General features: G+C 43.5%; 1 protein-coding gene across 1 annotated transcript in view; it reads right to left on the bottom strand.

Moving 5' to 3' along the window:
• Positions 1–8,031: 8,031 nt before the first annotated feature.
• The window catches only part of LOC115511098 (von Willebrand factor A domain-containing protein 8), a 289,504-nt gene continuing 282,929 nt past the window's right edge, over positions 8,032–14,606 (bottom strand). The window contains exons 36-38 of the mRNA XM_030311601.1: positions 12,853–12,951; positions 11,659–11,897; positions 8,032–9,489 (exon numbers count right to left, since the gene is read on the bottom strand). Of these exons, the coding sequence (XP_030167461.1) occupies positions 9,381–9,489; positions 11,659–11,897; positions 12,853–12,951 (447 nt within the window). The 3' untranslated portion in view covers positions 8,032–9,380. The remainder of the gene's footprint in view (positions 9,490–11,658; positions 11,898–12,852; positions 12,952–14,606) is intronic.

Here is a 14,606-nt window from a genome sequence, read left to right as displayed (position 1 = left end):
CAAATTCAGGCTTTTGCTCAGATCACTCTTACCCCTGCCTTCCCCCCAAACTCCCGCACCTCTTGGCTCACAGAATCTCGCTCATCCTCGAGAGCCAGTAGGAGTCCTGCCTCTGGGACCCCAGAGCCTCTGCATCCTACAACTACTCATGCAATAGCAGTTTATGGAGCAGTTTTTCAGGGCCAGGCTAAAGACAGATAAGACTGGATCCTTGCCCTTCCCACAATAAGGAATGTAGATGTGGAAACAATTATGGGACAGCATACTAAGCACTCATAGCTATTCCTACTGACTTTTAGGGTGCCATATGCGCTTCTCTCGCCCTCAGGCAGCAAGTTGGCCTTTTCTTTTCCCTTTTAGGGTAGACTGGTGGTCTTTGCTTTTTAAATAAAATGAGAGGGGGAATAGAACCTGTCTCATGAAGTTGTTGTGAGGGTTTAATGAGTTTGTTTATGCAAAATCCTTAGGAGGTGCCTGGCACATGGAAAATGCTAAATAACAGTTATCTATTATTATTTTGTGTAATAATAATAATAATAATTTTTATTTTTCTCCCTGCATGTGACAGAACATGGCACCTTAGGCATAGCCTTCTAAGACTCCTCAGTCACTGCTTCCAGAAGGTCCGACTGAAAGGGAGCCATTCTTTCTTTTTTTTTTTTTTACATTTTTTTAAATGTTTATTTATTTTTGACAGAGAGAGAGAGACAGAGCATGAGTGCGGGAGAGGTAGAGAGAGGGGGGGACACAGAATCTGAAGCGGACTCCAGGCTCTGAGCTGTCAGCACAGAGCCCGACGCGGGGCTTGAACTCATGAACCGTGAGATCATGACCTGAGCCAAAGTCGGGCGCTCAACCGACTGAGCCACCCAGGCACCCCGGGAGCAATTCTTTCAAGGGCTATCTGAATACTTAGCTGAGTTGGGGGTTCTTCCCTGGATTGAGGAAGGGGTACAGGCCAGGAAGACATCCAGATGGACTTACTATAGTCTTTATTTACTCTTAAGGAGAGAGAGAGAGAACATGAGCATGGGGGTGAGAGAGAGAGAGAGACTGAGAGAGAGAGAGAGAGAGAGAGAGAGAGAGGGAGAGAAAGAATCTTAAGCAAGCTCCACGCTTAGCACAGAGCCCATCAATCCCACAACCTTGGGATCATGACCTGAGCCAAAGCCAAGTATAGGACACTCAATTGACTGAGCCACCCTGACGGCCCATAGTCTTTATTTTTAATACAGTTCTAGTGCTAACAGCCTCCTGAACAGACACCTGTGGCTGCAGTGTGAATGGCTTGGGGCCACTCCTAAGAAGGGCCATTTCGTCTCCCCCGGAGACAGGCGATGGCAGAGCCAGGAGACAAACTCTTGATTGCAACCACATCTGCAAATAGAGAGCATGGGCTCTGTGCTGTCCTGGAGGGACAGAAAGCCCTGGAGTTGAATGGCCTCCCATCACTTGCCCCCACCCCAGACCACTCTGCTTTTATTTTCCTGTATTTGGTCCCCACTTCGTTCACCCTGATGGAGAGGATGCTCTGGGCTCTCCATCCATTCTGAGGTGTTTGACCAGACCAAAGGGTGTCCTGGTCCCCAAAGTTGGTCAGAGTCCCTCACCTCCCGAGGGGCCACGTCCCTCTTGGGAAGATGCTACTTGAACTGGATAGCACTTTCTGTTTATGAAGTGCCCTCATTATTTTATCTCGATCTTCACATATACCCCGAGATATATGATTATTATCCTCATGTCAGAGGTGAGAAAACAGTGCTCAGAGAGGCCAGGAAATGCTTCTGAAGTCATGGGACTCTGCCTGCCCCATGCAGAGGGGGAGTTTGGAGTTTCTTGGCCTGGCAGGAATGGATCTGACTACAGAAACTGGGGTGAGTCTTCTCATTGTCTCTGCCTTCTGTGCTCATTCTGTTGTTCATCTGACTTATTTCATATTTTCAGGGTGCCAGCCATGTGGCCTTTCAGTCAGACCTTGCTGGGATAGTCTCATTGAATGATGCCCAAATGACAGGACAAATGAGACTGTCATGAGGAGGAGCTGAAGTGGTTTTAAGAGAGACGCTGATGTCATGGTTTCTAGAAGCCCTTTGGGAATGGCAGTAATGAAGTGGGGGGGGCGCGGTCACTGGCGGGCTCAGGAAATGCAAAGCTGTTTCTCTTTAAATGTGTGGTGATGGATGGTAACCAGACTTACTGTGGTGACCATTTCACAATCTATACATCTATTGAATCATTACGTTGTACACCTGAAACTAATATAATGTTATATGTCAATTATACCTTTATTTAAAAAACTGGTTCTCTTTGGAAGAGGAAAAAAGTGAGCCGTCTCAAAGAAAAACAAAGGAGCTTTTATCTTTAAGAAGCCATGCTCATTTTTCAAAGGTACCTGATTTTTTAGCGCTAATAATACATAAGTGTTTTTAAAGTTTATTTATTTTTTTTTTTGAGAGAGACAGAGAGAGAGACAGAGAGAGATTCAGAGCATGAGTGGGAGAGGGGCAGAGAGAAAGGGAGAATCCCAAGCAGGCTCCGCACTGTCAGCTCAGAGTCCGACGTGGGGCTCACGAACCATGAGATCTGACTTGAGCCCAAACCAACAGTCAGGGGCTTAATCCACTGAGCCACCCAGGCATCCCAATATACAAATGTTTTTAGAAACTTAGACAATAGCTTCTTCCAAAAGTCTGAATTACAGACGCTTCAGAAAACTTCCCAGTGTAAGTATGCTCAATGCTCTCCTTGTACGGGAGGAACATTCTGGGTTTGAGAGGCTCATGCTGATGTCATTCCAGTCCTTACCAGGAAGGCACTCAGGAATTTCTCAGCTCCCTCCTCAGGACCGTCCCCAGGGCTTGTGGAGCAGCCTTGTGGGGTGTGGACCAGGCCTGCTCCTGCAGGGGAGGGAGGTGGCTTCCAGTAACGGTTGTGGCCTCTCAGGGGTTTAATTCTTTTTTGAAAAGCCTACAGCACAGGGTAAAAGTCCTCTTGGCAAATTGGAAAAAAAAAAATCTGATTTGTTTACTTCACCAGAAACAAGGCCCGGGTGCTGTGAGGCAAGTGCCCAGTGGTGAAAGGCCTTGCTGGGGAATTGCCTCCCTGACATGTGCAAGGCTCCTGACTCCCCTAACCCAGATGCCAGGAGGGTGGAGCTTCCACAAGACGGAAGGCGAAATGCAAGCGGAAGTCTGGGTGTCTCTAAAAAAGCGGGGCTTCAGAGGACCAAGCCAGCGTCCATCCACACCTGACAAAGCCTTCACTGAGCGCTCTCTCAAGGGGACGGAGAGACCACATATGCAGCCCCAAGCGAGAATGTCACCCCCGATGTGTGCATGTCACATGCCTGCACGCCATGTCCCGGGCCCAGACCCCTGCTTAGGTGATGCTCCAAGCTGCAAGCGCCCCCCACCCCCTCCCACTTCCTCACCAGTCACAGGCCCTGTCTGGAACCTTCATCTCAGCTGGGGCCTGGACGAAAGCATGTGAATGAAGGAATTCAAACCAAGATGAGCATGATGGATAGCCTCTCAGGGCTATTTGTACTTTAAAAGAGAAGCCCCTCTCTCTGGGAAACGCCACTCTAAAGACAGACTTCAGATGTCAGGGGGCGAGGAGCCAGGCCAGCTGCATGGGGCTGTATTCCAGCCAAGTGACTGACTGCCTGCTCTCAGGCGGTCTTGTGGAACCGCCACAAACTCCCACCTCTGCAGACAGCGCGTCCATTCCCGTCTCCGCTGAAAGAGATTCTTTCGTCCGGGCACTACGTATCGAATAGCAGATCTTTGTACTTGAGGCTGCAAGGTATGGACATGCACATTCTATCTGCTTTGAAAATAGTTGTTCAAAAACATAGAAGCCCCAGAGGACACTTTTCAGATAAAAATCCCTTTGTCAACTGCAAAATAAACAGGTATATTTTCCAGACCGTGTGTCAGTTAACTAAGGAAGCCCTGACCCTCCCAGGTATCCCTTGTCATCTGCCCTCTATTTTATGCGGAGAATACCCTGCCATCTGAGCATCCTGGTTGCCGTGGAAACCCTCAGTGTCCTCACCAGCCCTGGGTTCTGTGGGAGCCGCCCCCAGGAGCCAAGGCGAAGGCTGGTCAGCAGGCTGCCTCCCCACTGTTGCCATTTGATTTCCACTGTGCCCACGTGTGCTCCTTTCTGGGCCAGTGTTTTCAGGGGCGATACGGACCAGAAAATATTTTGTAAAAGGAAATGGACCAACTAGCTTAGCTAAGACTCACTCTATTCCTGGAGCCCTGATGATACAAGACTTCTTAATTAGTGTTGGAATGAAGAAGTAAATAGTCTCATTACATTGCATCAGTATTTGTTAATATAAACACATTGCACATAAAAGGCTGCCTTTAATGTCCTGAGTAAATATACTTATTTTTCATTTAAATTTGTAAGGCTTCATGTATGGTATCATGGGACCAATTACACAAAGTACTCTTGACAGGCTCATTCTTTTCTTGCCCCACTGTGGCGTGCATAAAGACACAGACCCTTTGGGATGTTCAGACAGACATTTTTCACAGGTCAAACTCTCGCTGCCATTACTAATGCTTCAGGGCTGCGGGGAACTTTAATAAATCCTGATATTCTGAAACTCCTCTGGGATCACACCCACCATCTCTGGGGTCCAAGTTTATTGACAAATACTGGTTTTTTTTTTCAGGGTAAAAGCTGGCTGCTCCAAAGCACTTTCACAAAGCCTGTAAGAAGAGGGGAGCCTCAAGGTGACTCTGGCGCCTGCCAGGAGGAGGACCTTGGGTGGTGGCTGAGGTTCCTTAGAGAGGACGTGTCCCTTGATGAGATTTCTTAGAGACGAACATGACGTTCCCACCACGATCCGGATCCAAACCCCTTTAAAAGGGTGTTCTGCTTTGCTCCCCATGGCCAAATACCACAAGCACTAGTCAATTTAAAAATTACGTAACCCTGGCATTCCAGAGCTGACGTGCCTGGCTGCAGGAACAGACGCAGTGTTCGAAGGTGAAAGCCCCAGACGGTGCTCAGTGTCAAAAAAGAGTGTCAAATCATTTTCAGCTTGAGAGGTTTGCTCGGCAAGCATTTTTTCCCTTCTGGAGGAGATTTTTGTTTACAGGATTTAACAATTAAAAAAACTCACACACACAATTGCGCATTGTTCAGCTCGGGGCACAAAGGTCAGCTCTCGGCACCCAGTAGTTTTCCAATTCCTGATCCTCTTTGATCCACTGGGCAGATCAGCAGATATGGAGTTTTATTTTAAGGTACCTTTTTATTTAAGGTAGAGACAAAGGGTAGAAATCTTGTGAATTACTATCCAACAGAAATATCCGTCCAGATGATGGGGGAAAGCTTGCTTGTCCAATTCTAATGATGTCTTTGTAGCTTTTAGAATGCATATTCAGTTGTAACACTATATTTTTGGGTGCTAAAATCCTCTGTTATAATTGGAGCTGTTTGTGGGGCTCAGGTGACAAAAATACACGAAAATGATGTTGTTCTCGTAAGACACGTGAGGGACAGAGTCAACTGCTGTATGAGATATAGAAAGAGGGACTATAGTGTTAGAGATAATTTTGTTCAACTTTTAAAATTTAAATTTGAAGTTAATTTTAAATAGGTGAAGCAATTCAGACCCAGAAGTGACAAGCCCAAGTTCATACAGGTAGCTAAGCAGCATCTAGAACTTCCTTTCTACTATTTCTACTTACTTAGAGTTTGTAAATTCTCCCACCACAAGATGGAACACTGGAATTCCTTTCTATTACCTGCAGGACTCTTGCCACAGCCAGTCTTAGAAAGAAAGGTAAAGGAAAGGCAATGGTAAGAACTTTATGATATGACCCTAACCAGAAAGTGGGAGCAAATTAGATGCTTCATTGAATAAGCCAGATATGTTACTGGTTGGAATAACTTTTTAAAAGTGGACATTTTATTGCTTAAGATGAAAAAGTTATATACAATTTACTAAATACAAGTGAACATTTGGCTGTTCTTTGATGCAGTTCCAGAAAAAAGTTTTCCAGGCAGGAGATGTTGGCTGACAACTTGTGGAATCTGAGGTGCCTGGGTGGCTCAGTCGGTTAAGCATCTGACTCTTGGTTTCGGCTCAGATCACGATCTTACAGTTTGTGAGTTTGAGCCCCATGTCAGGCTCTGTACTGATAGCAAGAAGCCTGCTTGGGATTCTCTGCCTCCCTCTATCTCTGCCCCTCCCCCCTCATGATCTCTCTCTTTCTCTCAAAAATAAACATTAAAAAAAAAAAAGAAAAAGAACTGTGGAATCCCTCTCATAACTGCCATTGTTGGGCCACAATGGAGACACAACCAACAGGCCACCACCCTCTTGCTCCTCTAGTCCTACACTTCTCTGTTTTGTTTGAGGAGGAATTTAATTCTGGCTGATCTGACAGGCACAGGAAGGAGCCGGGCAGAGAAAGGGTCGAAGGCTCTGGAGCTGCCCTTTTAAGAACACTGACAGTGGTGTCCACGGAAAACTACTTCTAAATGGCTTTCAAGGCCCTCGAGTTTGTTTAGAGAAAATCCCTCTGGCATTGATGGATTTCTCCTCCTCTGACAGTTCACAGGAAAGGGCGTAGTGTAAAGAATTAGATGATTCATTCCACACATGTGACAGGCTCAAGTAGTCTGCTCTGATCCACTTCTTGCGGCTGTGTTCGAGGTGCCCCGTGTGTGATGAGGTCATCTCGCTGGGGCACACAAAAGATTCCAGGGGGAATACACCATATACTGCGGCCATTCATGGCGTTCATTCCTCCTGGCTGCTCAGGGGTAACAATGAACCTTCTCAGCATTACAGGGCTCACTACGGAGACAAGCTGGTTTAGATGCCTTTCAGTGGAGCTCCCTCCCTGGGGCAAACAATGCATTTATTATAATGTCTTGGCCCCAAGAAGGGCCTGGGAACAGCATGAAGTGGCCTACAATTAAGTACATTTCAAAATAAAGGCACAAACTTCTTAGGTATTCTAAGAAGTGAAAATAAACCCTTCTCATCTCCTCTCTTGGCCACCCCCCCTCCCCCCACCCCATCATCTCTCCCTTTTACAAAAAAAGCAAAGTCAGGGGTTACACGTTTGTTTGTTTGTTTGTTTTAAATAACAATTGCAAGGATGTCTGGCCAGTGAGGAGAGGTGAATTAAATTACAGGAGAACATTCTTCCCATGTGAAGGAAAACTGGCCTCTGCTCACTCAGGTAGTCAGGGCACAGGCAGGATTTGTTACATGGCCATTGTGTTAATGATTCTCGGATTCTGGTCCAAAGCCTTTGGGGGCTGTGACTGTCCTCAGAGGGGCACTCCTAGGGGTTAAGCTGCCACTTGAACGGGCACTTCCTCAGTTTGCTGCTGAGCCCAGGAAGGGCTGGTTAGAGATGTCCCTCCAGCAGTGTCTTGTGTCCTTGCTCCCCACATCCTCCTCTGAGTGCCCGGATGTGTGCAGGTAGCTTCTGAGTCCCAGGGAGAGGCAGACAGCTCTGTGAACTGTGGTCAGGTTGCAAGAAGAGAAAGGAGTCAAGGTAACGAGGAGTCAAGGTAACGAGGAGTCAAAGTAACGAGTACATCACGAGGGAGGCCAGCACAGCCCAGCTCCGCCCCTGCCTGCCCATGACTGAGGCCCGTTTTCTTGAACTTCCCTACACCTCAGTTTCCTTATTTATCAAGGAGGATGTTAAAAGTATGAATAGTCAGTAGTCCGGTATTGGGAAGTGACTTACTTTCCTCATCTGTAACATGAGATAAAAAAAAGAAAAAAAAATGCTTCTATTTTACATGCATCTTTGTGAGGATTGAATGGAATCACACATGAAATCGTTTAGCATACATACCTGGTATGTGGTAATAATCAGTAAGTGCTACCGGCTGCTGTTGTTGTTATTATTACTGTTATTAATGCAATTACATTTTTAAAGGTACTCGTTGGATTGAAACTGCATGGCTGAATGATTCAGTACACAGAGCAAGTATCTGGCCAGAAAAATAAGAGAAGCTATGCAAACTCATTGGGCAGGATTGCACTGGAAATCTAATTACTTTTATTTCTTTGACAACTGATAGGGAATCGAGGGTGGTGGAACAAATGGGTGATACCTTTTCTTCTCTACAATTGATTAAAAAGAAACGGATCTGTATAATTCCATTACATATGGGTAAACAGGGTAACCTCATTAACAAGACTAGTTTTTCCAACTCATGACAAGAAAGCATGCACACACTGGTGCCCCCTGCAATTTTGACTTTGCATCTCTAGCTTCTTAGGTGCTTGCACAGACCCTGACTTTGGCTGTGGCATTTGATTTTAAACAAAGGGACAATAAGCCTGTTGGTAAATAAAGGTCAGCCCAAGAGTAGGTGGGAATGAGGTGCACTTTGAAAGAAAAGAGAAGGAGTCTTGACAAAAAAAAGCATATATATATATATATATATATATACACACATATATATATATATATATATATATACACACACACAGCTAAAGAGATCTCCAGTTACCATTCAATTCAAACATACCGCCTTGTTTTTACTTTGCTTTAAGTAAAAGCATAAGTGTTTGTTGTTTTGAACATTACATTTTGGACACCAAAATACGTGAGACTTGTGAGAAGTACTGGAAGAACAAGAGGAAACAGGAAGTTCAAGGCAAGACATCCTTTATCCTTCCACGCTGGCAGCATGGAAAATGGGAGGTTTGCTCTTTATTATTTAAAGAGTCTTTAAAAAGTCAAGTGGGAAAGATAGCAATGCAGGGATCTTTTGATTCCTTTTGGCTTTCGCCAAGAGAATGGAATTATTGAAAAAAACCTAACTGTTTATAAAATATGTCTGTTAGAAAGCTTTCCAGTGAGTTACATACTATAAAATCATTGTCTTCTGGGCAACCAAGAGTGGAGAAGAAAATACACATAATTACTGGATAGGAGCAGGTTGGGTGGGTTTGCACAGACTTGTAACTCAACGTCGGAATACGGCAACTAAAGCTTAGTTTGATGGGGTCGCTTCTGTTACCTCAGGTGACCAGATGTTAAGCCAAAAGTAAGGAATTCTCTTTCCTTCAGGTTTCTAGATATAAACCAAGCACCACAGTTCTCAAACCACTTTCCTTTAACCCTGACCTTTTATAAAATGCAGGTCAACTCACTTCCCTGTGAACCCATCAACAGTTGTCGGTTTCCATGCACAAACCTCCCTCTGGCTGCTTTCCTGAATTCGGATTGCTGAGCAAGCGCAGGAGGACCCAGGAATGCCAGAATTATCCAGTCATTGCACAGGTTCCCTTTATAGATGTCTTCTTTTCTTCAGAGTACTCTTTATCCCTATCTTATTTCAAATCCCGGGGTCACCAGGGTGACGAAGGGCACGTCTTAAACAGTGGACAACATGGTGGAGGTGAAGATCTGTTGTAAAATCTGAGGGATGTCCTTGGTATCCATGGCAACGAAAGACCGGCCAGCTGGTAAAGTTCTCTGAAGCCTGCCAGGATGGAAGGGGAGAGAAAATTACCATTGCAAATCGAGGCTCCCCTTCCACCTCCTGCGCCCACAAACCACAGTGTCCCGATGGTTTCTCAGGAAAAGAAGTTTTTACTTTCTAATACCTTGCCCCGGCCGGCAATTGAACTGGCTGTCACTGGGCAGTGAAAGGCTTGGAAAAGCAACAAAACAGAGCGAGGCACACTGAAAGCAGTGAACCCAGAGAAAGGTCTTTTCGGTGAGAAAATCAGTTAATTTGAAAAGAAGAAATTTCCTTCCTTTTATTACTGTCACTTTCTAGTATTCCCTTGGTAGAACAGAACGCTAGGGAAGCATTTGAGATTGGCTCACCTAGGTCCAGCAAATCCATACGCTGTACTTCTAAGTGTTTTTCCTGCCTTAGAAAACAGGCCCCGAAAAATGCTGCCTGGCCAAACCCCGGGTGGTTCTTTCTTTCTTTCCCTGCTCTCTCGTTCTTTTTTGCCTCACATTACACAGCATGAAGTACACTCTGACTTATGCAATTGTAGCTTTGATGACACCAAGGTTATACAGGCTAATGATAATTTTTTTAAATGGCAATTTATCATCTGGAACAAAGGGCCATTTTTTGAAAGCAATGAAAGGACAAGACACAGTTCTATCCAAAAGAACGCCTTCTTTCACTGTGCCAACAAAGTTTGGTTTTGGAATGACATTTAATAAAAGTCAACCATCCTGTGTAGTATCATACATTTGGCATGCCTGGTAGACCAGCTAATTCTGCAACGTATCTTTTGCCAGTGGATGTTGGACCATTTCCCTAGGAAACCACAAGGGTATTATTGTACTTTCTTAAGTATTCAAACAGGATCTGTTCACTAGAAAGACAAAATAGCTATTTCAGCTCAACCAGTATTTGTTGAACTTGCCGTCTGCTAAATACTGGGCTGGTCCTGAAGGAAATCTGGGTAGAAAAGGCACGGTTTGCATTCGAGGACATGGAAGTTCTAGAAGAGGCTAACGCATAAAACTGGGAAGAATGCAAAGTCAGTTGTAATAAAGTGACTGTAATTACATGATATTCAGGCTGTTCTTAACCTCACTTGGTGATCCTGCAGCAAGGCGAAGGGAATAGGAAAAGATGCCAGCTCTTTGGACACTAAAGCATTTCGTAGTCTATACAGGACTCTATACTTCAGAGTATGACAGGTAAGAGACAGGAATAATAAAAAGGTATGCATTCTAGGCAGGAAATTTATTTTTGGGGGTGGGGAAAATATACTTTCATTTGTGTTTTCTGCCTCATACAAATATTTCAAGCAAAGAAAAATCAGAAGTTCTTTCTGTTTATAATTCAAAAGAATAAACATTAGTATATTTGAGAAATGAAAGTGTTTCCAGATCTCTCCTTTTAGCTCATCCACAATGGTATTTGTTATCTGACCACACCTTCTCTACTAAATATTTAGCATGTTCAGTGTAGAATTTTACCACATATACTCTCTTACATTGTCTCCAAGTGCTTTACCTGCTTGTCCCCCCAGTAAAAAGGGATATACACATATACAAAGGGAGATATTTAAGAAGTGATATTTATCTACAATCTATGTATCTATATCCATGTATGTCTGTCCATGTATATTTATGTATATGTTAGCTATATGTATGTGTATGTGTGTGTGTATGTCCATGTATATTTATGTATATGTCTCGCTATATGTATGTGTATGTGTATGTGTGTGTATTTTAAATATTATTTATATACAGGTTTTATAGACACACACATACATATACGCAATCTCTTATGCTGGGAAAATAGATGTTTGCTAACTTTGAATATGATTTGAACATGAACTGATTAGAACTGAGCTTGAGACCTTGATGTTAAGTGAAAATATATAAAATACTGTCTAATTTATTTGTGGACAAATCAATTTGTTAATTATCCTATTGTTGGTCTAAACACACAATGGAAAACCGTTAATTTCAAATGATTACTGCTCATCCAAACATAAGCCGGAGCATTATATCCTTCCAACTGGACTATCAGCTCCACGACAGCAGCAATCCTACCGGCCATTCCTCCTTTTTCCCTTCCACCGCCCCTCCTGATGCCAATCCCGTGAAATGGCATGTGCCAGGTAGGTCCCTATACCCGTCCTTTGCTGTATCCCGAGGAGACCCTTACCTGGTTGCTTGATCACCTAAAGATCCAATGAAAATGGCAAAAGCATTTACTTGAGGGTTGCTTGTCAGGATTTGGGCAAACTTGGCAGGATGTATTCCATATCGTGACAGGTTTGCGTCACTTAAGACGATGACAAAGTACTCGTCAGCTTCTTCTTTGACAATTTCCTTGATGGCATGTTCTGTCCCCTCTAACGTGTGGTCCCCACTCATGCAGAATTGAGCATGGGCATGCATTGTCTGGAGGTAAGAGATGTCACACAAAAGCCACAGGTGAGAAACTTTTTAAGCCAACATAATGGTTTTTCTATTGACCATGAGAATGCACAAATACCAATTATTCCATGTGAATAAGAAATCTCTGAGCAAGTTCTATTTCATTTGCATCTCAGAGTGACAACAGTACATGTGATATTTGTATGCGGTTAAGACTTTTGTTAGAAACATGCAATGTTCCCAAACTCTCCCAGTTGGCACTTACTCCTCAAACTCAAGCTGCCATTTAAAGTGAGAAAATGTAAGAAAACATAAAACTTGGTATCACACATGCACGCTGTGGTAGGCAGAATTCCAAGGTGGCCCCCAAGATTCCTGCCCCTGGTAAACACAGCCTGCATAGTCCTTTCCCCTTAAATGTGGGCAAGACCTGTGAATGGATGTGACACAAGAGAAAAATGAGAAATGGGCTGAATTTCTAATAAACAAAGTTGTAACACTAAACACTGTACTTACAACAATAGCAATGGAGGACATTTACTTTAACCTCATAAGGTGTGTGTGTTTCTATTGTAGATCTGAGTATGTGAAACTGAAGTTATGATTAGAAAATACTACGAAGTACATAAAACTGGGAGAGTACGCTGAAAGGGGTCCTTCTTTTCCTTTTACTGAAATACTTAGGGACTGAGAAGAACTGTATAGGATATAGGAGGGGGACTCAGGCTATGGAATCCTGACATAATATTGAGTACACTAAAAATATGTAGGGAACAGAGTTTAAAATTTGTAGTGTGGAGAAGAGGATTTTAGGCACCAGGAGTGTTTTCTCAGTTTAAGGCTTGAATGCTTGTAAAACAGAAAGTCTTTTTCTTTCCTGTATCTGTTGCTGCTTCAGTGAATCTTTCCAGTCATCAGAAGATACTTTACCTAATCTGGTGGAAGTTTTCACAATATAGAGGTGATTTAACGTATTTACCTTCAGAATTTCTAGTCTTTGCTTATTGTCCTTGGGGATTTTGTTAATTGGAACCAGACCAATGTTGTAGCCATCTCCAGAGTGTCCAGCGATGTCATACTATAGATAAGAGAATCAGAGTTAGAAGCCTCTGCCCACTAGAGAATTGTCATCAGACCTTTTGGCCTCCAAATCTTTGGTCTGCCACCATACACAATTGCTCAACAGATGGCCATGGAGAAGTCCAGAGAGATGGATGTGTGCTTATCAACAAAGGCAGACAAATTCCAGGCTCCTTCATTTCTGGCTCATCCTCATGTGATTTCTGCCCCAGCAGGAGGGAGAAAATATGATGGGGGCTTCATGGGCTACCAAGACTTCCATTCTTAACCATCAGGGGAGAGTTCAAAAAAAATCACACACATACACACACAGTGTGGTAGGCAGAGTACCAAGGTGGCCCCCAAGATTCCTGCCCGTTGGCATACATGGCCTGCATAATCCTCTCCCCTTAAGTGTGAGCAGGACCTGTGAATAGGGTAGGATGTTTACTTGTGATTATGTTATGTGGCAAAGGGGATGTTGCAGATGTAAGGCCGCTAATCAGGTGACTCTGAGTTAATCAAAAGGGAGATTACCTGGGTGGGCCCAATTTAATCACATGAGCCCTAAAAAGCAGAGTTTTTCTGGATGGTAGTAGAAGGGGAAGACAGAGAGACTTGAAGTCTGGGGGGATGTGACATGTGGGAATTATCTGTGGCTGAGATGGAGGTGACTATGGGGTGAGGCCTTGAGAGTGGCATCTAGGAGGGACCCTGGCTGACAGCCAACATCAAAACAGGCACCTCAGTCCTATGACCACAAGGGACTGAATTCTGCCCAAATCCAAATGGGCTTGGAAGCAGAGCCTCTAGGTAAGAGTCCAGTCTGGCTCAGATCGCAATTTCAGCCTTATGAGACCCTAACCAGAGAACTCAGCTGAGCCTTCCTAGACCCCTAAACTATAGAACTAAGACCTAGTAAATGGGTATTGCTTTGAGAGGCTATGTATGCAGTAATTGGTTACACAGCAGTAGAAAACTAATACATAAACTTTTTTTTTTAACACACAAAGTGAAATGTATTCACCATCGAAATTACAGTAAAGCACAAAAAAGAAAGTAAAAATTAGTCATAATCCCATATTCAAAGCTAACATCTCTCAAAGTTTTGTAGAAGTTCTGAGGCTTTTATTTCCTCTCACTACATGTGAAAAAGGTTGCACATTCACACACACACACACATCTACATCAACATAACTTCTAACTGCAATGGATAACATTGTTTTATAATCTGCTTTTCTACTTTATTTTTTTAATTTTATTTTTAATTTTTTAAAATTTACATCCAAATTAGTTAGCATGTAGTGCAACAATGATTTCAGGAGTAGATTCCTTAGTGTCCCTTACCCATTTAGCCCATCCCCTCTCCCACAACCTTTCCAGTAACCCTCAGTTTGTTCTCCGTATTTATGAGTCTCTTCTGTTTTGTCCCCCTCCCTGTTTTCATATTAGTTTTGTTTCCCTTCCCTCATGTTCATCTGTTTTGTCTCTTAAAGTCCTCATATGGGTGAAGTCATATGATTTTTGTCTTTCTCTGACTAATTTCACTTAGCATAATACCCTCCAGTTCCATCCATGTAGTTACAAATGGCAAGATTTCATTCTTTTTGATTGCCAAGTAATACTCCATTGTATATATATACCACATCTTCTTTATCCATTCATCTGTCGATG

Source organism: Lynx canadensis, chromosome A1, assembly GCF_007474595.2.
Source record: "Lynx canadensis isolate LIC74 chromosome A1, mLynCan4.pri.v2, whole genome shotgun sequence".
NCBI lineage: Eukaryota > Metazoa > Chordata > Mammalia > Carnivora > Felidae > Lynx > Lynx canadensis.
Note: the sequence above shows the minus strand (reverse complement) of the source record. Positions and strands in the feature narration are given on the sequence as shown.